General features: G+C 39.5%; 1 protein-coding gene across 1 annotated transcript; it reads left to right on the top strand.

The window, feature by feature from the left end:
* The first annotated feature begins 19 nt into the window (after positions 1 to 19).
* On the top strand, positions 20 to 25,423 carry SLC4A1AP (solute carrier family 4 member 1 adaptor protein). Its single transcript, XM_057558428.1, has 14 exons — positions 20 to 898; positions 1,115 to 1,310; positions 3,098 to 3,220; positions 4,011 to 4,071; positions 4,408 to 4,547; positions 9,346 to 9,506; positions 10,801 to 10,870; positions 11,569 to 11,755; positions 15,404 to 15,515; positions 17,393 to 17,633; positions 19,434 to 19,520; positions 20,209 to 20,276; positions 21,672 to 21,741; positions 22,964 to 25,423. Exons 1-14 carry the CDS (start codon positions 233 to 235, stop codon positions 23,011 to 23,013), a joined length of 2,232 nt encoding a protein of 743 aa, XP_057414411.1. The 5' UTR covers positions 20 to 232; the 3' UTR covers positions 23,014 to 25,423.
* The last annotated feature ends 38 nt before the right edge of the window (positions 25,424 to 25,461 follow it).

Here is a 25,461-nt window from a genome sequence, read left to right as displayed (position 1 = left end):
ACCTCTAAAGATGTCCCCATTCCGACAGTACCCCGACCGCCGTTTTGCTTTCCTCTTCCTATAAATTCCCAGGATACTCACTTCTTCACAACGCTCTAGGTCGTGAAGGAGCAACTCCACCGTCGCTGCCAGAGAAGCCGCTGGGGGCTGGGGAGAGGGAGGCGTGGAGAGGAATGTAGAGACCGAGGGGCTGAGGTTTCCCAGGAACAGATTTCGAGGCTGCACGCGCTTGATGATGGCCGCTAGTCCTTCTCAGTCCGAGCCGCTGGCTTCGCAGGAACTCAATGGCGATTTCAAGAAGCCAGGCCTACCCTTGCCCCCGGCGGTGCGGGGCAAAGCCCCGGCCACCAATCCTTCAAACCCTGAGGAGGTAAAGAAGGAAAGGCCCACGGCGCTGCCGGACTCTGATTCCGCGGAGCCTGAAGTCCCGCCAGCCCTGCTGGACAGCGGGGAGATTAGGGGTCCAGCGGAGGAGCAGCCGCGGCCCCCCACAGCGGCTCCTTCCCCTGGCGGCCCGGCCCCGGCTCCCCCTTACCGAGAGCCTCCGTGGGGCGGCCCCGCCACGGCCCCCTACAGCCTAGAGACGCTGAAGGGCGGCACCATCCTTGGCACCCGGAGTTTGAAAGGGATGAGTTGCTGTCTTTTCGGGAGGCTCGCTAGCTGCGACGTGTGCCTGGAGCATCCTTCGGTGTCTCGCTACCACGCTGTGCTGCAGCACAGGGTGTCCGGTCTCGAGGCAGAATGCGACGGCCACGGGCCTGGCTTCTACCTCTACGATTTGGGAAGCACCCACGGCACTTTTCTTAACAAAACCCGCATCCCCCCCCGCACCTATTGTCGGGTCCACGTCGGGCATGTTCTTCGCTTTGGAGGCAGCACCCGGCTCTTTGTTTTTCAGGTAAGTAGAAAAACCTAGAATTGCAGTCTCTGGAGTGCACCCGGCTGCGTTCCTGAGCTCGTTAAGTTTTCACTAAGGAAGGAGATTGTCTCAGTCAGCGATTACAAAAGTGGAGGAATCTGGACCCTCTTCTCCAGACCTCTGTACACATTGCCATATTTCTGAAAGTGACTTCAACAGTCAACTGTAAAAGAATTCTTTTGCTTGATCCATCAGGGACCAGAGGAAGACCGAGAGGCAGAATCTGAGTTGACAGTAACGCAGTTGAAGGAATTGCGCAAGCAGCAACAAATGATGTTGGAGAAGAAGATGCTGGGAGAAGACTCAGATGAAGAAGAGGAAACGGATACAGCTGAAAGAAAGAGAAATACTAGTAGTCAAGATGATGAAATGGGCTGCACCTGGGGAATGGGTAAGGAATCAAAATTGCTGCCAGAGGTTAATATTTTAAATTCATTTCTACTAGTACCCTTAAATGTTTTTTGGGTTTTTTTTTGTTTGGGTTTTTTTGTTTTTCTTTTTATCGTACAGCTTTCATGACTTTGAGATAGGACAAATACAGTTTGCACATTAGGTTACCAAAACTCAGATTTATTAACTTTTCTGATGCCAAAAAATTGAATTATGGGCACTATTGATTTCTTTTAATGTGCTTTACAGTGCACTCCTTTGTTCAAAAGTTCCTCAGCATATAGTTTATTATTTTTAACCATTAAAATTTATTTAATTAACTACTGATTATTGCTAAAGGGGGTGAAACTACATTCAATCAAATAAAACGGAATGTTATTCAATATAGGAGTTCTTTTGAATTTTTCATACTTTGTGTAAATACCCTGAAATGTGAAAATATCTAATCAGAGGAATAAATTGAATTTTCCATAAAACCAGACATTTTGGAGGATGGGTATTCAGGAGCTAGGATTTTGAAAAGCTAGAAGATGGCCTTACTATGTTGTTGGGAAGACAGATAAATCTTATGAAATTACTTGTGGTAAGTGCCAAGCAAAAGCTAGAAACCATTAGTATGCTAGGGTAAGGGTTCAGAGAAGGGGGCAGTCACTGAGGACCTAGACCTGCACTATCCAGTATGGTAGTCATCAGCCACACTGGGAACTTACAGTGTGGCTAGTCCAAATTGACATGTGCTGTAAATGTAAAATACACACTGGGTTTCAAAGACTTAGTGTGAAAAAAGAATGTAAAATGTTCATAATTTTTTTTTTAAAGTTTTAAAATTTATTATTTATTTATTATTTTTATTTTTGGCTGTGTTGGGTCTTCGTTTCTGTGCAAGGGCTTTCTCCAGTTGCGGCGAGTGGGGGCCACTCTTCATCGCGGTGCGCGGGCCTGTCACTGTCGCGGCCTCTCTTGTTGCGGAGCACAGGCTCCAGACGCTCAGGCTCAGTAGTTGTGGCTCACGGGCCCAGTTGCTCCGCGGCATGTGGGATCTTCCCAGACCAGGGCTCGAACCCGTGTCCCCTGCATTGGCAGGCAGATTCTCAACCACTGCGCCACCAGGGAAGCCCCCATAATATTTTTATGTAGATTCCTTGATAATAATTTCATCTGTTTCTCTTTTTTGATGTGGCTACTAGAAAATGTAAATTGCATATATGGCTTTCATTATATTTCTGTTGGGCAGCAGTAACAGATCGTTGGGACAGTTTATAAGTTTATAAACAGAAGGGTTTTGAGCTGGGACTTGAAGGAAAGGAAAAGAAGCCCTTAAGAAGCTGAGCATTGGGGTGGTATTTGGGGCAGGGATTGATGATTTTAAGGGAGTACTAAGTAGAGCAGTCTGTTGGTGGATATGATAAGTATTGGGAAATTATATTGAAGACAAAGTATTAGACCTGGGTGTGAGAGAGTGAGAATGCCAGGCTGAGGAACTTCTTTTTCTTTTTTTTTTACATAGAGAATGTGGTAGGTAATTTTGCTTTTAAAATATCAATACATATAGTGATGGAGAACAAAAATAAGATGCCATGAAAACAAGTTTTAACTTGTCACACAGTTTAGAAAACCTGAAGATGTTCATACGGATGGTCTTGTGGTTGTCCTCCTCCCCCCCCCCCGCCCCCACCTTTCTTTTCATCACTGATAACTGTATCTTTATCCAGCCTGAAGGGATAATGGGTGTCATTCAGATAGTCTCTTATGTCTGATTGTCTTTTGTTTCTTTCCCGTGTCCTGTAGGAGAAGATGCTGTAGAGGATGAGGCTGAAGAGAACCCTATTGTCTTAGAGTTTCAGCAGGAAAGAGAGGCCTTTTATATAAAGGATCCAAAAAAGGCTCTCCAAGGTTTTTTTGACCGAGAAGGTATGTAAACAGATTCTGACACTGCCAGTATAATGTATCCACAACAGGGTGGTTTTCCAGATCTTCAGGTACTTGGCAATGCTGTAATTTATCTGCTCTCCTCCTTGTTCATTTCTTGCCTGTGTGGTCAGTTGCTTCAGGTTTATTTTGAAAATAGTAAGAATTTTGTTATTTTTTCACATCTTGGAAAAAAGGAAGTACTTTTGCCTGACTTCATCCGATTCTTGTCAAAAGATCCAGGACTGGGGTGGTGGGGGGATTGACCCAACTTCTTGTCATTTTTTTGTTTCTTATTCACCTGATCTTTTGTAATTCTTAACATGGATTTTCACTTTGTATGATTTAAAGGATGTTTCCGCAGAGAATAGTTTCAGTAGAAATGCTTTGAGAGAACATCTATGTGTATGTGTGCGCATGTGTATGAGTGTAAATATATATATGAACTGCTTGCATTCTGCACTTAATATTTATGCTTCTAAAAACTAGGCAACCATGATAAATTAACACTAAGTCTACAACTTATAAGTGTGAAAGCTCCTATATAGGGGACAAACCTGTGTATGGAGAGTTGTTTTGATTTGAGTTTGGGCTTTTCTCTGCCTCAAGCTCATTCTAATTTTATTATCAGATAATAATTCCTAGGAATAGGAAGTGAAATGCTTTGAAATTTAGTATTCAATGTGGTATGAGAACTTTATATTCTTACTTAACCTTTGCTGTCTTTTCCCTTTGTATCAACTAGTAACTTTCAGATGCTATTAAAATTGTTTTGTCTTTCTTCCTTCCACAGGAGAAGAATTAGAATATGAATTTGATGAACAGGGTCATAGCACTTGGCTTTGCAGGGTGAGGTATGTTCTTTTCTCATTAACATCCATTTCTGGAAAGTGGTCAATTTCAGGTTTAATTTATGGTTACAGACAACAACCCAAAGAGCAACTTTAATCTTAATTTTAGCCTATTCCTGAATTTGGACCTTGATAGTTTAGTAGCACGTTGGGGTTAGGGTGGGATGAGTAAAAGGTGGAAGGAAAGGATTTGAAGTCCAACCTTGGCAAGATAGAACAAAATGAACTGAGAGATTAAAAAGCCATCTCAAAAAATATGACTATTATCATAAAATATTAATTTTTTTCATGAGAATTGGAGCTTAGTGCTGTGCTATAATTCCCCCCAAACCAATGCAGATTACCTGTGGATGATTCAACTGGAAAACAGCTAGTGGCTGAGGCTATTCACTCAGGAAAGAAAAAAGAGGCAATGATCCAGTGCTCACTGGAAGCTTGTCGAATCCTTGATACTTTGGGATTGCTGCGGCAGGAGGCAGGTGAGTACGTGGGAACACTTTTCTTTAAAAAAAACAAACAAAAAAAAGAAGGATAGAAGGAAGGGAAATTTAACACATAAGGTTACAAAACCTCTTTTTAGGGGGAAAATGTAAATCGTACAGAATTCTATGAAGTGAAAAGAAAAAATTCCCTATCTCCATACCCAAAGGTAACCATTGTTTACTTATATTCTCCCAGACATTTTCTATAGATGTGTGTTCAGAAGTAGATCCTTTAACAAAAAAAAACCACGCATACACAAATGCATTTATGTTACTTATAATATTCTTTTGTGACATTTTAACATAAGAATGTATCATGGACATTACCCATGTCATTGCATTAAATTTACCTTATTTTTTAAAAATCTGTCTGGGTATATAATTATTTTTTATTTATTCTAAAATTAATTTTATTGCAAAGTAACTTACATATAATTTAAAACTACTGAAGGCTTATAACTAAATATACCTGTTCTTTGTCCTGCCCCTCCCCAGTCTTCATCCCTAGAAGGCTTTTTTTTTTTTTTTAATTTTATTTATTTATTTATTTATTTATTTATTTATGGCTGTGTTGGGTCTTCGTTTCTGTGCGAGGGCTTTCTCTGGTTGCGGCAAGTGGAGGCCACTCTTCATCGCGGTGCGTGGGCCTCTCACTATCGCGGCCTCTCTTGTTGCGGAGCACAGGCTCCAGACGTGCAGGCTCAGCAATTGTGGCTCACAGACCTAGTCGCTCCGTGGCATGTGGGATCTTCCCAGACCAGGGCTCGAACCTGTGTCCCCTGCATTGGCAGGCAGATTCTCAACCACTGCGCCACCAGGGAAGCCCCCTAGAAGATTTTTAACTCTTTCAGTTATTTCTTCTGGCATTTAAAAATATCCGTATTTCTAATAACTTGTAATGGAATATAACCTGCAAAAAAAACAAAACAAAACAAAAATGGAATCACTGTGCTGTACACCTGAAACTAATGCAGTATTATAAATCACTATACTTCAATAAAAAAAGAATAAATGTTAAAAAAAATTCATATTTCTAAAAAACATGAATATGCTATTATATTTTGAGTCATTTAAACATTATCTATTGACTTAAATTAGTATTTGATATTTACATGGTTACATTTATGCAAATATTAGTCACAACTGAGCAGGGTTTTTTTTTGTTGTTTTTCTAAAGTTAATAATTGTGTATGTGTTTCATGTGTTTGATTTTTTTGGTACCTCTTACTCATTCTTCCCACACCTTTCAGTAGCCTTTCAGTATGTCTTTCCATATGGTCAATCACATTAAGTAATTTATCAGTTCTGACTCTTTTGGAGACATTTCTCCTGAAGAGGACTCTTCTCATTCTTTTAAGGATGACCACTCTCTAGGCCTGCTGCAGAACAGTCATTTGGGACTTCATTTGCTGTCTTCCTTGAGATTTCCTTTCTCATTCTCCAGGGATGGATTTTCTGTTTTGTGATTCTCAGATTCTCATATTTCTTGGTTTATTCCCTTGTTTTAGTGGAGCACATCTTTCTGTAGTTTTGGCAGGATAGAAAGCTGGTGCAACAATAGGGGGCACGGATATAATCTTCAATGGAGTTCACATCTTCCATTTTTCTTGGTCTACTGTTGTTTTGGTGGACATCCTCTAGTGGATTACTAAGAAAGGATATATAGCAAGTCAACTTTATTAAACCCTCCACTCTGAAAATATAATTGTTCTAGCTTTACTTTTGGTTAATAGTTTGGCTGGGAATAGAATTCTAAATTGGAAGTAATTTTCCTTCACAACTTTGAGGGCATTGCTCTTACCTGACATCCAGTGTTGCTATCAAAGTCCTAAACTATTCATTTTCCTGATCTCTAGTATGTCATCTTTTTTTCCCCCCTCTCGCTAGAAGTTTGTAAGTTTCCCTTTGTTCTCAAGGCTCTGAAACTTAACTGTGATGTACCTTTCTGTGGGTATATTTTCATCCATTTCCCTTGGGTACTTGTTGGGTCCATTTGATCTGGAAATCAGTTTAGGAACATTTCTGGAATTGTGCCATTCCATCATTTCATCCCTCTGTTTTCTCTGTTCTCTGGAATTTTGTTATTTTAGATATTGAACCTCTTGGACCGATCATCTAAGTTTCTTATCTTTTTTTCGCTTTTCTTTTCTATTTGTGTTTTTTGTTCTTTCTGGGATATTTCAGCAACTTTATCTTTCTGTCTTAATTTTGCTATCAAGATTTTAATTTCCAAAGCTCACTTTTGTTCTTTGAATATTCATTTTTAAAACATAATATCCTGTTGTTGTTCATGGATTATTAATGTCTCATCTCTCTGCTAATCTGTTTTCTCCAGGTTGTTTTTTCTTTTTGTTTATTTGGTACCTATCGTGCATGGCAGAGGTTTTTCTCAGATGTTATGTATTTCTTGGCTGTAGTTACTTATATAGGGACAAAAAATGTGGTTGGCAGCTTGGAATATATAGGTGGGGCTTGTTAAGTTTGAGGAACACTATACAATGATGTGGGTGGGCCTTTTGCTGGGGAACTCTCCATGTAAGTATCCTTAGATTTTCCTTTTTCTGCTGGCAAGATTCCCCAGAGAGTACTCTTCCAGTCTCCCGCATGAAGGGAGAGGACTGGCTGCCAGCATTCCTAGAGCTGCGTGGTGGAGATGGCTGAGCGTGTTCTCAGCATTCACCTCTTTTCAGGAGAGTACTGTTTTTTGAATGTAGTACCCATGCCCTCAATTGTACTAGTCAACCCATAGTTCAAAGACTTTCTGTCTTAAACTCTGTGTTTTTCCTGGGGGTGGGAAGGAGGTGAGTAGCCAGGGAGAAGGAGGATCTGTTTCTCAATCAGCTTTTACTCAGTCCTCTTTATTTTAGCACTACTATCCAGCCCCAGTTCCAGATCCTTTTGAGGATTCTGTAGTATAATCAGTTTGGTTCTCAGCTTTCCCCACTGTTGGTTTAGGATCAATTTTTTATATTTTATTTCTGCTAAGTTAATTTCCACTTATCTGTCTGCTTTTTAATTTCCAAAAATTTGGTGTTACTGTCCCCACGACTATTCTCCCTGTCTTTGTAGATTAGTGTCTTTAAAAAAAAGATCTCTTTGCTGCAGTTTTAGTGGGGTATGGGGAGAGAACAAAATTAGTTATGTGTGTTCAGTGTACCATCTTAACCTGGAAATTATCAGGTTTATATTAATAAGGACTGTTTTGGTTGCAAATAATAGAAACCTAATTCAAACTAGCTTAGGGGGAAAGGTTATTGGCTGCAGAAGCTGGGAAGAGTACCTCACAGGACTGAAGGAAGAACTGCATGAACCAGGACCTCAAGTTCTGGAAGCAGAACTTAGTGCTACAAAACCGGAACTCAGTATCACCAGGACGCATACAACTTATATATGTGTATCTGTGAGTGAGTCTGTCTCATGAATGCATGGTTTTATTTTGCAGACAGATTCTTACCGCACGCGGAAAAGATGGATGCTTACAGCCCTGGATTTATATTTTCTCTCTTTAATAACCTCATTGGAAAGAGAGCCTCTTTTCCCCTGTATCTAAGTGTAACTATAAGGGAAAGATTCTTATTGATCTGGCTCTGGTCACATGACTACCCCTAATCCAGATGGAATGGGGGAGGAATTTTCTAGAGGAAAGGGGGTACTTTTACCAGAAAAAGGGGAGTAAGATGACATAGGGTAGACAAAAAAGTAATAGCTACCATAGTCCCCTGGTTTTCATGGTTGCAATGTTTCATTGATATGTATAGGATAAATTCCTTTAAGTAGAATCCTGGATTAATTGCGTCTTTAATGTTGACAGCTGTTGTAAGATTGACCATCAGAAAGATGGTGTCAATATGCATTCCAGCCAGCTGTTTGAGAGTCTATTTCCCCATATCCTTACCAAATTAGGCATTATTAATCTTTTTCTGTTTTTTCTAGTCTAATAGGTGAGTGGTATCTCATTATTTTAGTTTGTGTTTTTTAATTATTAAAAAAAAGTTTAACATCTTTTCAAATGTTTGTTGGGCGTTTGTATTTCATTTTTTGTGAACTATTTTTATTACTTTTAAAATTTTCTTTTGGATTATTGGCCCTTTCCTCATTTATCTTTTTCCTTTTTTGCTAATTGATTTTTGAGAGCTTTTGCTCATTAAATAAATTAACCCTTTGTTTTAACTTTTTTTTTATTGTGGTAAAATATACATAACATAAAATTTAGCATTCTAAGCATTTAAAAAAAATTTTTTTTTTAATTTATTTTTTGGCCGCACCACGCAGCGTGTAGGGTCTGAGTTCCCTAACCAGGGAGCGAACCTGTGCCCCCTGCAGTGGAAGCATGGAGTCTTAACCACTGGACCACCAGGGAAGTTCCTAAGCATTTTTAAGTATATAGTTCAGTGGCATTAAATATGTTCATGTTGTGCAACCATCACTACCGTCCATCTCAGAACTTTTTCGTCATCCCATTCTGAAGCCTTGTACCCATTAAACAGTAACTTCCTATTCTTCCTCCCCCCAGCCCCTGGTAACCAGTGTTCTACTTTCTGTGTCTCTGAATTTGACTATTTTAGGTACCTCATGTAAGTGGAATCATGCAATATGTGTCCTTTGGTGTCTGGCTCGTTTCACTTGTAATAATGTCTTCAAGGTTTAGCCCTCTGTTTCTGTATGTAGTTTGGCAGCTTGTTGAATCCTCTCTTTTAATAACTGATGGTGATATTTTAAGCTGCTTGTCTACTTGCCTTATTTCTTTTTCTTTTTTTTAAACTGATTCATTATCATTTATTTTATCTACCTCTAGTATCTCGGAAAAGGAAAGCCAAGAACTGGGAAGATGAAGACTTTTATGATAGTGATGATGACACGTTTCTTGATCGGACTGGCCTGGTTGAAAAGAAGCGTCTGAACCGAATGAAGAAGGCTGGGAAGATTGATGAGAAGCCAGAGACCTTCGAATCATTGGCAAGTTTTATTTATAGAAGTAGCTGTGGTAGTTTAATTTTTTTAATAAAATAATGTATTATTTAAATTTGTTTTATAATTATAATTTTTAAAGCAATAGCATTGAAATCTAGTACTGAAGTATAATTTTTGTGATCTGTAAATTTGATGATAACAAACAACTAGTCTTATCCAAGTTGGAAAAAAGTTTGACTTGTTGCTAGAGACTATATCTATCTCTAGGTGGGTAGTGATCCATTAATGAGCATTCTTTGGATATGATCTTACCCCCAGAAAAAGAAAGGAAAAAGTTCCAAATTGGGATGTTCTGAGGTGAAATTGACTCTAGGCTTTTGGCAGCCAAGAATTGTGAAAGGAATTTTGAGGAGTGTAGTTTGGTAATACAGGCACACCTCAGAGGTACTGCAGGTTCAATTCCAGACCACTGCAATAAAATGAAAATTGTAATAAAGTGAGTCACACGAACTTTTTGGTTTCCCAGTGCATATAAAAGGTATGCTGTAGTCTATTAAGTGTGCAATAGCACTATCTCTAAAAAGACAATGTATATTTTAAATATACTTTATTGCTAAAAAATGTTAACCATCATTCTGTCAATGCAGGGTTGTCACAAATCTCCAATTTGTAAAAATGCAGTATCTGCAAGGTGCAAGTAAAGTAAAGCTCCATAAAATGAGCTATGCCTGTAGTCTTAAACAGTGTATCCTTCATGAAATGATCATAAGATGATCTGTATTTTCACTATATTAAGTAGTATTCAGAGCTTAAAACATTATCTAACATCTATCCTTTTGATTCATCAATGAAAACAAATGCCTTGAGTTCTTTCTTTTTTTAAAATATTTATTTATTTATTTATTGGCTACTTTGGGTTTTAGTTGCGGCACATGGGCTCTCTAGTTGTGGCACGCGGGCTCAGTTGCCCCGAGGCATGTGGGATCTTAGTTCCCCAACCAGGGATCGAACTGGTGTCCCCTGCATTGAAAGATCGATTCTTAACCATTGGACCACCAGGGAAGTCCCTTGAGTTCTTTCTTTTGAGTAAAATAAAGTCTGTGTTCTGTACATTCCTTCTGTTTAATTCTTGATTCTTTAATTCAGATATTCATTCAATTAGATTTAAATAAACAAATGAAAAATGTTAACCCCATGAGGAGCAGATTTAAATGGACTTCTGAATTAATCCTCTTAAAACTTGTCACAATAATTAAAATAAGAGGAGGAAGAAAAGGAAAGCTACCACATTTTGAAAGAAGAAAAACATTTGCTAACCCTGTTAATTTGGGTGTTACAGGTTGCAAAGTTAAATGATGCTGAAAAGGAACTCTCTGAAATTTCTGAGAGACTGAAAGCCTCCGGCAAAGGTAAGGTAATGACTCATTAAACAAATATTTATTGAGCACCTACTGTATGTAGTGCACTTTGCTAGGTACTAAGGCTACATTGGTTACTAAGATTTACAGGATATGGAGCCTTTCTAAGGAGCAGCATAACATTTTAGAACTAGAAAGAACATTATAAATTATTTGGTTCAACCTCTTTATTTAATAGATGAGGGGAATGAAGCCCATTGAGGCAAAGTGACTTTCTAAGATCTCCCAGGTATAACCAGTTTCCTTAATTCCTAATATCAGTAATGTCCTCTGTCCAGCTTTTTTTTTTTTTATAAATTTATTTATTTATTTATTTATTTTTGGCTGTGTTGGGTCTTCGTTTCTGTGCGAGGGCTTTCTCTAGTTGCGGCAAGTGGGGGCCACTCTTCATCGCGGTGCGCGGGCCTCTGATTATCGCGGCCTCTCTTGTTGCGGAGCACAGGCTCCAGATGCGCAGGCTCAGTAGTTGTGGCTCACGGGCCTAGTTGCTCCGCGGCATGTGGGATCTTCCCAGACCAGGGCTCGAACCCGTGTCCCCTGCATTGGCAGGCAGATTCTCAACCACTGCGCCACCAGGGAAGCCCCCTCTGTCCAGCTTTAAGTTAGTGACTTTTCTATGGAAACTTGGGCTGAATTTTAAAATATTTGGTGCCATCTTTCTAAACATGTATTATCCCTTTCTTGAACAGCTCTATCAGAGTCACCATCTCAGGACTCTTTAGATGCGTTCATGTCAGAAATGAAATCAGGGAATGCATTAGATGGTGTGTCCCGGAAGAAACTTCACCTGAGAACTTTTGAACTGAGAAAAGAACAGCAGAGACTTAAAGGGTTGATAAAAATTGTAAAGCCAGCAGAGATTCCAGAACTAAAAAAGTAAGTCTTAGTTATACTTGGAATTTTAAATAAGCATGTTCACAAAGATAACATTTTGAATTATATCTTTATTTTTTTAGGTAATCACTATGGACTAGAAATAGACTATAAGAAACTCTTTAAAGCACAGAAGGCAGTGGTTTCATGGAGTAACTAAAAACCCAGTGTATTTGTGAAATTTAGACCACTACTGGATTTTTAAGGAAAACTATATTGATTCCTGTTTCATTGGAGGGCTCTAAATTTTTACTTAATACTTTTAGTGCAGAGTAAACTTCTTTAAAGAGCAACATGCACAAAAGGTTAATTTCCCTAATATATAAAGACCTATTCACCAGAGACAAATGGGCAAAGGATGTCAACTGAAAGGCCACTGAAAAAGAAATACAAATAACTCTTAACTATATAAACTCAACCTCACGCATAATAAGAGAAATACAAATACTACAATGTAGTACCATTTTTATCTATGATTTTAAAACCACAGATGAAAAGATATGAGTACAGATGGTCATTTTAATGCCTATATCTGTCATTCTTAAGAACCAGTTGATAACTCTTCAATATATTTAAATACTTTTTTAAAGTGGAATCTCTTCCTTAAAAAGGGGAAAAAGCATAATCCCCTGAAGTTGATCTTATTGTTAACTTTGATTTTGGGGAAATTATTGGAAGAGATTAACCCAAATCCATTTGCAGGCATCCAGAAGATTTTTGAGTAATTTGTAAACAAGATTTTAAGAATAATTTTTCCCAGACGTGGCTAGTATTTATGAGTGAGTGAGTGTGTGTGCGTGTGTGTGAGAGAGAGAGAGAGAGAGAGATCCAGTCTTTCAACTTGACAATATTTTTAAATTGTCTTCTATGTGGTGTCGACAAATTTTGAAAATGTTGAGTAGGTGGTTGTAGAAGTAAGCAACCCTCAGTAAACACAATCCAGATGGGCATCTCAAAAAGTGGTACTACCTAGGTGCGTTCACTCACTTATGAAGGTAGTTAAATATAGAAGGTTTCTTGTTTTCTTTAGGTCCGTGCTGTTCAGTACAGCACCCAATAGTCACATGTGATATTAAAATTAAACAAAATTAAAAGTTCAGTTCTTCAGTCACGTTAGCCACATTTCAAGTGCTCAATAGCCACATGTGGCTAGTGGCTACTGTATTGGACAGTGCAGACAGAGAACATTTCCATCATTCCAGAAAGTTCTGTTGGACAGTGCTGCTTTAGGTTGTCAGTAAGCGTCTACTCAGCCCCTCACCCCCGTGTACAAAACCTGTAACTTGATGCTGGGGGCATTGCATAGATGAGTATCTATCAATTGAGAGGCACCTCTGTTTACAAAAATGTAATGGCCAACCGTTTCTGGAGCTCTTGATCATCTGCACAGAAGATGTATCCCCAAATTACTAGCAGGTTTGTTCAAAGATTTATATGTAGTTTGGATATTTAATACAGTGATTCATAGATCAGTCTACGGAAGTCTATTTGCCGCAAATGATGTTTGAGTTACCTTACTGACAGTGAGGAGGTAGATTAGCACTAGAGTTAGACTTCCTGGGTTTCATTCTCAGCTCTGTCAATTAGTCTTTGGGAATTTTAAGGCAAGTTATGTAACTTCTTTGATCTTCACTTTCCTCATCTGTAAATTAGAATAATGATGTTGCAAAGATTAACTGAATAGCACTTAATAAAGTGCTGGCATATGTATTATCATTGTCGTAATTTTTACTATCATTGATATACTTAACAACTATTTGTGACATCGTTTTTGTGGAGAAAAGGTAAAAACTCAGGAGCCATAGCCCAGGTGAGACAAATTAACAGTGAGTTTTAATTCCAGCTCTGTAATCCTTTAATTTGCTAAGTCAGCCCTGAGAGGTGTTCTGAGCTAGAAGACACACATCAACTTCCTCCAGAGCCTCCCCTCCTGCTGTCTGTGTGTCTGTCTTGTTCCTCCTCCCTTTCTTACTTTGGATACTGGCCTTCAGATGCTGTGTATCTTCTCCCTCCTCTTCTCACTTGCGGGTTAAACTTCTAAACTTCCTACCTAAGTCCACCCCTGCTCCACCCACAAGCAACTCTTGATTGTGATCCCATCTTCTACTTTTTCTTCTCCTTTGGGAGGCTTTGCATGTCCTCCAGGCCAGCCAAGCTATTTAATGGAGCTGAAAAATATCTGTGTTGCTCTTGCCTTTGCCTTTCCATGCTTCCTGACGCTTGTGGGGAAGGGATGTAAGGGATGTTTGACAGAGCGTCTTTAAGGCCAAGCAGGCAGGATTTCCACTGATGGCCTCAGCAAGGCAATGGGTCTGTCTCTGGTACAGAAGGGGGGTGAGGCTAGGCTCAAGAGCACCACCGAGGGGGTAAGACTTAGGTAAAAGAAGGCAGGAGTGGAAATGGGGCTTCAGGGTTGAGCAGCGTAGTCAGTTTCTTGTATGGGCCCCTGTGAGCCAGGAGGGCCAGTGCTGTCCTTATATTCCAGAAGGCAGGGTTGTCCTGTAGTCAATGTGAAGAAAGCATAGGGCTTTCTCCCCTCTTTCTCCTCATGCTATCTTGTCATTGTCACCTCTGCCTACTCTCTGAGTGTCTTGTCAACTCAACTGCCATCCTTTTTGTTTTTCTTTTGCTTTGTTCTTTTTTCCCCTGCTCTTTTCTTTTCTTTTTTTTTTTTAATTTTATTTATTTATTTATTTACTTATTATTTATGTATGTATTTATTTATGGCTGTGTTGGGTCTTCGTTTCTGTGCGAGGGCTTTCTCTAGTTGCGGCATGCGGGGCCACTCTTCATTGCAGTGCGCGGGCCTCTCACTGTCGCGGCCTCTCTTGTTGCGGAGCACAGGCTCCAGACGCGCAGGCTCAGCAATTGTGGCTCACGGGCCTAGTCGCTCCGTGGCATGTGGGATCTTCCCAGACCAGGGCTCGAACCCGTGTCCCCTGCATTGGCAGGCAGATTCTCAACCACTGCGCCACCAGGGAAGCCCATCCCCTGCTCTTTTCTAATTTCTACAGTCTCTTCTCTTTGCTCTTCCTCAGCTTTACCCTCATGTGCTTAGCTTTTATAACTATATTCAGCCACTGAGAACATTGACAAGCTCGCCAGTTGTGGAGTCTCTCATTAAGTCTTTGTTGTTACTCACTACACAGGATATCCTGCCTCCCGCACCCTTTACACATACGTTTTTGTTTGTTAAACTTCTGTGCTCAGAGCTGTTGTGTGTGCTTATGATAAGTGTGGCCTCCAGGTAAGTAAGTCAAGCACTGAGTCCTCTTCAGAGGTTGATGGCAAATAGGGCTTTACACCATGGATCCACCTCCTGCCATTTAGTGGGGATGGGGCATGCCTGTGTATTCTCCTTTGCCAGTGACCTGTGTACTGTAGGCATCATTTTATGAATGTGAAGTCATGTAGCATGTTGTAAATTGCTAGACTAAGGTAGTATCCTTATCTTGCCCTTAATACCTCTGTGTCTGTGACAGTCAGCAGTGTTGTCCATTCAAACTTTGCTGGCCTGAATACCTCTTTCTTATTCGTGTATGCATAAATGTTCACTGTGGACAGTTTTGTGGTGCCAAAAGTTTGTTTACCATGGTATTTTTAGATAAAACCTTGGCCTCACTGGAATAGATAATTATTCTTTCTTCCTAGAACTGAAAGTCAGGCTACAGATGGAGAAAACAAAGCTAAAAAGCTTACACTGCCTCTCTTTGGTGCCATGAAAGGAGGAAGCAAATTCAAATTAAAAACTGGAACAATAGGGGTAAGTTGTGGGTCAAGGTGTTAAACTTTTAGCTCTTGAGTTATCCCGAGCTAATTTATCTCTTTTCTTTTCAAAACTCAGATGCCTCATCCCACAGTCATGTAAAAAGTGGCTGTGGGCTTGGTATGATCACATCTTTCCCAGGACGTCGTTCTTGGATTTTTCTCTTCCGCCTAGGCTTATCAAGAACTGATGAATCGATTCATGTGAATCAATTTGCATGTAACCGATTTGTGAATTAGAATAGTGGTTTATTAATTTGTGATCAATGTTGCGTTTAAGAAAGGGTCTCCTGTGGTTTCTGGGTTTGTTTGGGTTTTTTTGCTTTTTTTCCTGGTGGTTAGATGTTGTAATATTCAGAGTCAACTAACACTTGGTAGTAACATAATCTCTACACCTGGTTCTGCCATATTGTTTTTCTTACTTTGTTTAATCCTTCCAACACCTTATGATGTGTGGGAATTATTACCGCCCACAGTTGAGGAGCAGGGTCAGAGAGGTTAAATTCAAGATCACACCATCATTAAGTAACTAGATGCAATCAAATCCAGGTCTTATATCTTGAGTTGTGATCTTTCTACTATCCTCTAATACTTCACTGATGTATGTTTTTGCTCTTTGTACATCCTTATTTATAGAGTCAGTTTTTAAAAGGTTTTCATCACCCCAAAGAGCATAACCTTATGTATTAATGTGCTAGGGCTGCCATAACAAAATACCACACACTAGGTGGCTTAAACAAAAGAAATCTATTCTCTCACAGTTCTGGAGGCTAGGAGTCCATGATTAACATGCCAGCAGGGTTAGTTTCCTCTGAGGGCTATTTCCTTGGCTTGCAGATGGCTGCCCTCTTGTTGCCTCTTAACATGGTCATCCCTCTGTGCACTTGCAACTCTGGCGGCTTTCCTTCTTCTTATAAGGACACCAGTCATATTGGATTAGGGCCCCACCCTAACAGCCTTATTTTAACTTAATCACCTCTTTAAAGACCTTATCTCCAAATAAGTAACATTCTGGGGTACTGGCGGTTAGGACTTCAACATGAGTTTTGGGGGGACACAGTTCAGTCCATAACACCTTGAATTAGGGTAAACTGTCCTCTGGTGGCAGAGGGCTGAAGTCCCAACCATGTGTCCTGAGTGAGTACCATGTGGTTTACCTGTGATGGAGGCTTTTCTGTGAGGTGGGGAGAGGGTGTTTTAGTTAGAAGAAAAACTCTTTACTAAAAAGCTCTCCTTAGGATTACTGAGCTAAATCCTATATTTAAAAAATGATATACCTAACATATACTTTGGTACCTTCTTCCTATTCTTTAAGCTGTGATCAACTTTTTCTAATAATTACTTTTATTGAAAGGTCTTGATTAGAATATTTGACCTCATTCAAGAAATTTTTTTTTCTTCAGGATCTGTTTTACTGATTTACGTTTCTTGTTTCCTTGAAATTGTGTTAAATCTAAAATGAAAAAGCTGCACAAATGATTTATTTTTTAGAAATGTGTGTCTGATTTACTCCCTAGGAGATTTTGTAATGAATTAAGATTTGTAATGAATTTAACATCATGAGGGGTAACAGGACAGAATTCCTACAGCTGGTACTCAGTAAATCGTACCTGGAATAAATGTTTTTGTTCCCTACAAGCTGTTTCAAGTGTTTCATACTTAATGTTCTTTTGACCCTAGAAATTAACAAACATATTTGTTAAGGATTCGTAGATGGATAATATTTCATGTGAAAGTCCTCCTTCCAACAAACTTCGGCAGGGTTGATCCGCCTAGAGAAGTTAGACATTCTGCTCATTTAGCTTAACCCCCTTGAAAAGATGTGTCTCTGTCATATTGTAGAACTGCTTGTTCATGGGTTTTTTTCCCTCATAGAAGTTACCCCCCAAGCGTCCAGAACTCCCTCCAACTCTAATGAGAATGAAGGATGAGCCTGAAGTAGAAGAGGAGGAGGAGGAGGAGGAAGAGCAAGAGGAGAAAGAAAAGGAGGAGCATGAAAAGAAGAAAATGGAGGCAGGAAGCAGTAGGCTGCAGCAGGAGGTAGAGCCAGAAGGAGCAGTGCAGGAAACAGGTCCTCCCACAGATTTCACATGTTCTAAAGAAACAAAAAATCATGGTAATGTCTTCTTTCTCCTTCCTGTGCTATTCAGTGGGCATATGCATTCATCGTGGATAGGTTTGAAAAAGCAAAGCCAGTTCTTGCCTGTGCATTTTCGCTTTGTGACACTTTGTGATGTGTGATACAGCTGACTCTGTGGAAACATACTTTCCTGGTCTTTCTCTGATTGCCAGTCATTATTTATCCTCATTGTAAAATAAGGGCAAGTATTTCCAGTGTATTCCAGAATTATGGAAAGTTGAAAGCTGTGGAATCTGAAACCACAGCAGCTGTGGAACAGTCCTGAGCTGCTGCCACTCTGTGATTGGAGGGCAGTGGAACAGGGCAGATGATGGGGCCTGATTAGGTGGTCTCGGGGTAAGCCTCCCCTTATTCATTTTTCCCCCATCCCCGAAACAGAGGCTAAACATAATTGTACCCACTGGATGTACTTCTCAGGAAGCATCATGCCTTATTCATCTTTTTGCCCATGGTACCTAGCAGAGAACCTGATATGTCATATTCACCCACCTCAACAAAGGGCTGATGAAAAATATAAAAGAGGGAATTGATTAGTTTTTAAATATGTTTTCTTCTGATTATAAAAGGCTTGTATGTTCATTTTAGAAACTTTGGATCATACATAAAAGTCCAAAGAAGAAAAGGGGAATCTCCCATGCCCAGAGATTACTGTTTATCTTTTTAGTATCCTCTTAACCCTTGTCAGGTGCAGGGGTTATTTTCCTGCAGGTTGGCCAAACTGCTTAGCAAGATTAAGACTGCACAGAAAATAGGGAGCATGAGGAAAAGCAAAAAACACTGGCATTAAATGTGTGTGGGAATGTGTGCATATGGACTTCCAAAACAAACCAGGCAAGTCCATGTAAAAACACCAGGCCTGGTATGTAGACCTTCTCCTGAGTCACCTTCAGCTGTTTTAGACACAGACAAGTTATTGTTTCCTCATCTATGAGAAGTAAATCTTTTGTTTTTGCATTTTCCTTTGTTATTGGCACAATGCTTGGCCTTTTCAAAAAAGGTACTACACATACTTTTTTCAGAGTCTAATCTTTGATCCACCCATTGTAAGGGTGTTACATAAACAGGTCAGTGGGGAGGCGAGCAGTAAGTATTGTACTTTTTTGTTTAAGGGACCGAAGTAAATATGTGTGTCTAAAAATAGCAGATTTAAAAATTTGGTTTATAAGATACATTAATTAGTAAATCTCCAGCTGATTAGGGATTACTCCAGGCATTCATTTATTTTTTAATTAATTTATTTATAAAATAACATTGGGATTGTATTGTACATGCTATTTTATAACCTATTTTTTTCTGTGTCTTAAAACAGTCTTTTAAAATGTGGTTTTAATAAGGGGCAAAGTGGTCCATCACATGAATGTGCCATAATTTACTTAAGTCCACGTTATTATACGTGTAAGTTACTTGTTAGCTTTTGCTATTATAAACATACTTGTATATAATAAATCTTGGTGCTCATCTCTGATTATTTTCTTCGAATATGTTCCTTGACGTAGAATTTCTAGGCCGAGGAATATGTACATTTTTAAGGGTTTGGTAAGTATTGCTAAAAAGTTTTACCTCAGAGTTGGCCAGTTTTTGAAGTGGAAAATTGGTGGTTCTCTGTTAGACCTCTGGAGACACATTTATTGAAAACCTTATTAAGGTTAGTTGAAGCTAATGATAGTAAAACTGGATGATCATGTAGGTACTTAGCTTTTCTTGCTTTTGATTTGTTTTCTTGGTTCCCCACCACGAATTAAGTAATACAGTATGCTTTGGTTCTGCATTTTATAGAAAACATGTCTCAACTCGGCCAAGTGGAACAGAATAAAGGTTACCACGAGATTAGTGAGACAGCTGCATCGTGTGAGGAACCCTCAGGCAAGTAGCGCAGCGACTCCGCTGCTGCTGCACACACAGGCAGCCAGCTGGTGTCAGAGAGGAGGGGGTGGCAGCTGACCCGAGGGCGCAGACACTGGGTAGATGCTGCCGCCAGGGCTGTGGACAGAGTTGGGATATGTGAGAGGTTCATGTTTGGTGCCATCCTGTTTGCCTTTCTTTTCCTCCTCTGTCGCCTGGGTTTCCCCACCCCCCCGCCCCACCCCGACCCCCAAAGCACCTAATGCCTTCATGTTTCCCTCTGGCCATGCAAAGCTCTCTACAGTTTTACATCTCCCAGAGTTGAATATGTGCCTATCATGGGCGTGATTCAAACAGTATTAAAATAAATTGGTTGAAAGGTTGGGCTATTAAAAGGACTGTTTTTTTCTGGTTTTCTACTGCTTTTAACTGTAATGATTAAATTGAAAAATAGTAAAGTCAGCCCCATTTTCCTTTACCTTTTCGAAAGGTGTGATTAAATTCAAGCTTAGGATTTGAAAACTAAGGTTATTAACGAAAGGACAGTTCTCTCTACACAGTCTTTACAGTAGTAGAAGGAATTTTTGAGAATTAGATTGTGATGTTTTCTTCAATAATTATAATGCTCTTTAGGGCAGAATTTTTCTTTTCCATTTTATTTTTCTGAAATAGCTATTGCCTCTTTTTTTTTTTCTTTTTCATAAATTAGCATCAAAGAATGACTATGAGAAAAGCAGAGATGAATTGAAGAAAAAGAAAGCTCCTGGTCGAGGCAAAGTAAGTGCTTTAGTCATAATCTTCATTTTTCTGGAAGTAAAAATGAACCCCTTTGCCATGGGCCATATCCAGAAGAGTGAATCCAGGGATTATTTTAGCAGAATTCCCAGCTGCCTTCTACCCACTCTTCTAGAAATCTGGGCTCTTTTATTTTTATTTTTGAATTTTTATTTTTTGGATTTTCTATTCTTGTCTCTATCTGCTCTGTTCTTTATAATTGCTCACATACCTCTTTTATTAATTTGTGAATCTTTCTTCATATCCTAATATGCCATACAAAGACATTTGAATAATATATTATTTTCCTCTTTTTATTACACAAAAGGTAGAATGTAATATACTGCATGCTACACTTTGATTTTTTTTTTTTTTTTTTTTTTTTAAACCTGTGGTGGAAATCATTGTATATCAGTGCACTGAGAGCTTCCTACTGTGCGGGTGTACGCTATCGATGGACACTTGGGTTCTTTCTAGTCTTTTATTATAACAGTGCTATAATGAGTAACCTTATGTGTATATAGTTTGTATGGATACTATAAGTTCCCAGAAGCGGAATTGGTGTCGGGAGGTCCCTAAGACCACCCTTAGGCTAGGTAATTCACAGGAAGCCTCACAGGACTCAGCATGTGGTGGAACTTACAGTTGTGATTTATTACATCACAAGAATAGTAAGCAAAACCAGCAAAGGGAAAAGGAACATGGAGTGAAGTCCGGGGAACCAGGTACAAGTTTCCAAGGGTCCTTTTCCAGTGACGTCACATAGGATGTGCATAATTCCCCTCACAAAGAGTGACAACTTGTGAAACCAGGAAAGCTCATTAGAGACTTAGTACCCAGGATTTATATTGGGTACTGATCACATAGGTATCCCCTGCCTGGCATCTACCCAAATTCCATTGTCCTAGAAGGAAAGCAGGTGTTCAGCATAAACCACATTGTTTTTACGAACAGTTTTGGCCCAGTGGGCCACTCTTTGTCAGTTAGGGTAGTGGGAACCCTCTTGAAATCCAAGTTCCCAGATGGCCACCAACAAACCTTTCAAACAGGCCTTTGAAAGGATAGCAGTCAGGCTTGCTTTGTTAACTTTTCTGCACCTGGATCAAAAGGCAATGTCAAATTTTCCTCTGTGGAGGTGATATCATTTAGAGTTCACACGTGTCTTGACTGCCTCTTTTAGAAAAAACATCACTCTCACTGGCTGAAAATCAGCTTGTTGAGGCTTTGTGGAAAAAAAATCAAGATTCAGAGAGAGAATGCTCCCCCATTTTTGGTTACTTATGTCAAGATCATTAGTGGAAGCTGTTCTCTCTTAATTTTTGTTTGCTCACAGGGATAGGGACAATAATTCTTAGAGTTAAAATTCTTTTGAATAAAATAACCTATCTGTTTTTGCAGCTTCCACTGACACTTTCCTCCAACTATCCAGAAGATGATCCAGATTACTGTGTGTGGGTCCCACCTGAAGGTAGATGGTTTTTACTTTTCTTTTCCTCTAATATTTATTTATTTAGGTTTCTGAATAGGTAATATATATTTAAGGTTCAGTATAAGAACATTACAAGAGTATGTAGTGGAAAAGTCTCCCTTCTGGGTAGATTAAAGGATCTAAAGAGACATATCAACCAAATATAATTTGTGTATTCTGTTTGGATCTTTATTCAAACAAACAATTATTAAAAAAAATTATAAGCCAGTCAGATAATTTTGAACACTAGCTACATATGTGATGATACTAGGAAATTATTGTTAATTCTTTTAAAGTGTGAGTGATATTGAGTTATGTTTTTTAGAAAAAGTCCTTGTCTTCCAGGAATATGTACAGAAGTGTTCACAGATGGAATGATACCTGGGATTTCCCTTAAAATAGTCCAGTGGTGGAGGATGAGGGAAGATAGAGGAGGGGCAAGAGATAAAGCAGGATTTGCCACATGTCGATCATGGTTAACACTGGGTGCTGGGTACATGGAGGTTCATTATATTTTTCTCTTTACTTTTGCATGTATTTTAAATTTTCTCTAAAGTGGGGAAACAAAAAATCTTCTAGCTGTGCTTTAGCTACTCAGTTTTTTTCTAAAGACAACCAAATATCAGTTTCTTACGACTTCTTATATATATAATGTAAAATGCCTATGTAAGCAATAAAATACATAATATTTCATCACTTTTTTTACACAAATGGAAGCATATTCTATACTTTACTGTTTTGCACTTAATAATATATGGACATCCTTCCATAGCTACTTACAGATTTCTTTTTTTTTTTTTTGTAATGGTAGCATAGTTCTTTTTTATAGTATGGATATACCTTTATTTATTTAACCAGTTTCCTCAGTGAATATTTGCTGTGTTTCCTGTCTTTTGCCATTACAAACAAGTCTGCAATAAGTAACCTCTAATATGTGTAATTTTGCAAGTGTCGAGGTGTACTTGTAGAAAAAAATTCTTAAACGTCAACATGCTGGATCAGAGGCTACAAACATTTTTAAGAGACTATAAATTGCATTCTATAGGGATTATGCTAGTTTATGTTCCTACTACACCCTTAAGGCAATATATGAGATGCTTGTTTTCCCATATGCTTATCACAGGTTGCTTTTTCTATGGATTGGGTTTCTAATATACTAATAAGTAATAGAAATTTAGGTACTAAAATGCTTGCTTTTTGTCTGCTTTTTACTCTGATCTAGGCCAAAGTGGAGATGGCAGGACCCATCTTAATGATAAGTATGGCTATTGATTGCTTCTGAATCCTAAAGGAAGACCTTGTGGACCATGTGACATGGGATATTTAGGATAATATATCAAGTTGAATGTCCAGAGAAGGAGTTCAGATGATCATTTGTAAAATCTGGTGACTGGCCTTTTCTTCTGTGCTCTTGGCTTCCTAAATTTATCTACCCATCTGATTCTCTTGAATTTGGTATTTATGTTTAAAAGTGTTTGTGTATGTATGTAAAAAGGAACCGTATATTTTGAGAATTAGTAAAGTGAGAGACATGACTCTGTTAAAATAAGAAGGTGAAGATGTCTCATGTTTATTTAAGGCTACAGTGTCTGTCGTAAGCTTTAGGGACTATGCTTTTACTGAGCAATAGGGTGCTTCTGGCAGTTAGGCTTTAGGATTCACTGGTAATTGCCTCCTCAAATAAGTGTTGAAATATGAGGTCATGCCAGGGTGTAACCCTGAGTGTCTCTGTCATTCTTGGAACTAAAAATATATCTACACAGTGGGGGCTTCCTACTCCCTCTCACTATAATCCTCCTGCCAGGTTTGAGAACAGACCCTGACTTATGAGGACACAGTTCAGGACCACAGCACACCTCGTGCACTCAGGCACTGATGCTGATAAAAACTCAGCCCTTTGCATATCCTGGACTCTGACCAGTCAGGTTAGTCACCCCTCCTCTTGTGGAAAGGTGCAAATAAGGTCACAGAATGAAAAGCTGGATGTGTTCTGCCCACTGTAGGGTTTCTCACGTCTGTAGAGAGGGGAATAATAGTTCCTTCCTCTCTGGAAACATGAAGAAATGCAAGAATATGTCTTATTCCCACTCCGCCCCCCACTTCCCATCATCAGTGCCTCACTTGCACAGGAAAGGAAAGCCTAAGAGTGGAAGCAAGGCGGAGCACCAGTGGATTATGCTGGAGGCGCACATAGTGAGCAGGCAGGACAACGGCTGTGGCCCAGCGAGAGGGAGTGGGTGAGGATGATGCTTTCCCAATGTGGACTCTATGGGATGCATGAGGTGGGCAGGAAGCAGTAACAAGAAGCTTCAGTTACCCTAACAGATGTCTGTTCTACTAAAAATAAGTCTGATTTCTCAAAAAACAATACCAATATTGGCATTATGAGAAACGATTATTTTAGACTTCATTTAGACCAACAGAGAAGAACTTGTTGATGATGTAAGAAGTGACAGGAATTCGGGGGCAGAGTGTCTGTGCCACCTTGGATCGAAACCACGGACTAAGGTCTGAGCCAGATCAGTGGTCTTCAAAGGTGAAACTCCTGATTCAAACAGAATTGTATGTGGAACCCTAATACTTGAACAGGTAAAAAATATGCCTGCTCTGGTTGAATTGAGGTGGGGATGGATGGGGATTGGATGTACACACACATACCTGCATGCATACAATCCTCTCCTCCTCACTCTACCCTCACAGTCACCTTGAGGAATCCTAGGGACTCCACAGAGCATCGTCTGCTTTAGGAAGGCAGATATCTAAGTGTTCTGGGAAGGGTAGGTATAGTCCTATGTCTTGAGAGCATGAAAGCAAGTAGGACTCCATTGGCCAAAATAAAATATAAATGTGTAACTTGCACAATTAATATCAGTGGTCAGTGGACTTGTTTCAAAAGACCTGCACGTGAGTGTTAGCTTCTCTTTACTAAATAGGAGACTTTGGGGACATGACTTTTCCCTGAACCTGAATTCTGTCATGTGTGAAGCAGGGACAGTAATGCTTTTTGCTCTTTGGACCTCGGATTTGTTCTAGGATCAAATGAGACCATGTAGATGGATGTGCTTTACAGGGATTTGTAGATATTAGTAGTTGTTATTCATTACAAAAAGGAGACATATCCTGACATCTGGGCCGACTTACCTGTGAGAGGAGTCTGGATTATATCAGTGATTCTCCACTGTAGCTGCATATTAGAATTACCTAGGGAAATTTTTGAAGTTCTTGATTCCAATACTTAGATCCCATGTCAGATCAATTTAATCAGAATCTCTGAGTTGATCCCTTTTAAAAGCACTCCAGGTGATTTTAATGTGCGGCCCATAATGGAGAACCTCTAGAGCAGAGTCAGCAAACCATTTTTATTAATGGCCAGGTATTTGAGGCTTTGCAAGCCATATAATCTGTCGCAACTACTCAGCTCTGCCATTGGAGTGCAAATGGCATAGGCAGTATACAAGTGAATGAGTGTGACTGTGTTCCAATAAATATTTACTTATAGAAACAGGTGGCAGGATTTCCCTGGTGGTCCAGTGGCTAAGACTCCATGCTCCCAATGCAGGGGGCCCGGGTTCCATCCCTGGTCAGGGAACTAGATCCCACATGCCGCAACTAAAAATCCCGCACGCCACAACTAAGACCCAGCACAGTCAAATAAGTAAATATTTTATAAACAAAAACAGGTGGCAGGCCAGGTTTGGCCCACTGTCAGCTCTAGGCTAA

The sequence above is a fragment of the Balaenoptera acutorostrata genome, chromosome 12, assembly GCF_949987535.1.
Source record: "Balaenoptera acutorostrata chromosome 12, mBalAcu1.1, whole genome shotgun sequence".
Lineage (NCBI taxonomy): Eukaryota > Metazoa > Chordata > Mammalia > Artiodactyla > Balaenopteridae > Balaenoptera > Balaenoptera acutorostrata.
Note: the sequence above shows the minus strand (reverse complement) of the source record. Positions and strands in the feature narration are given on the sequence as shown.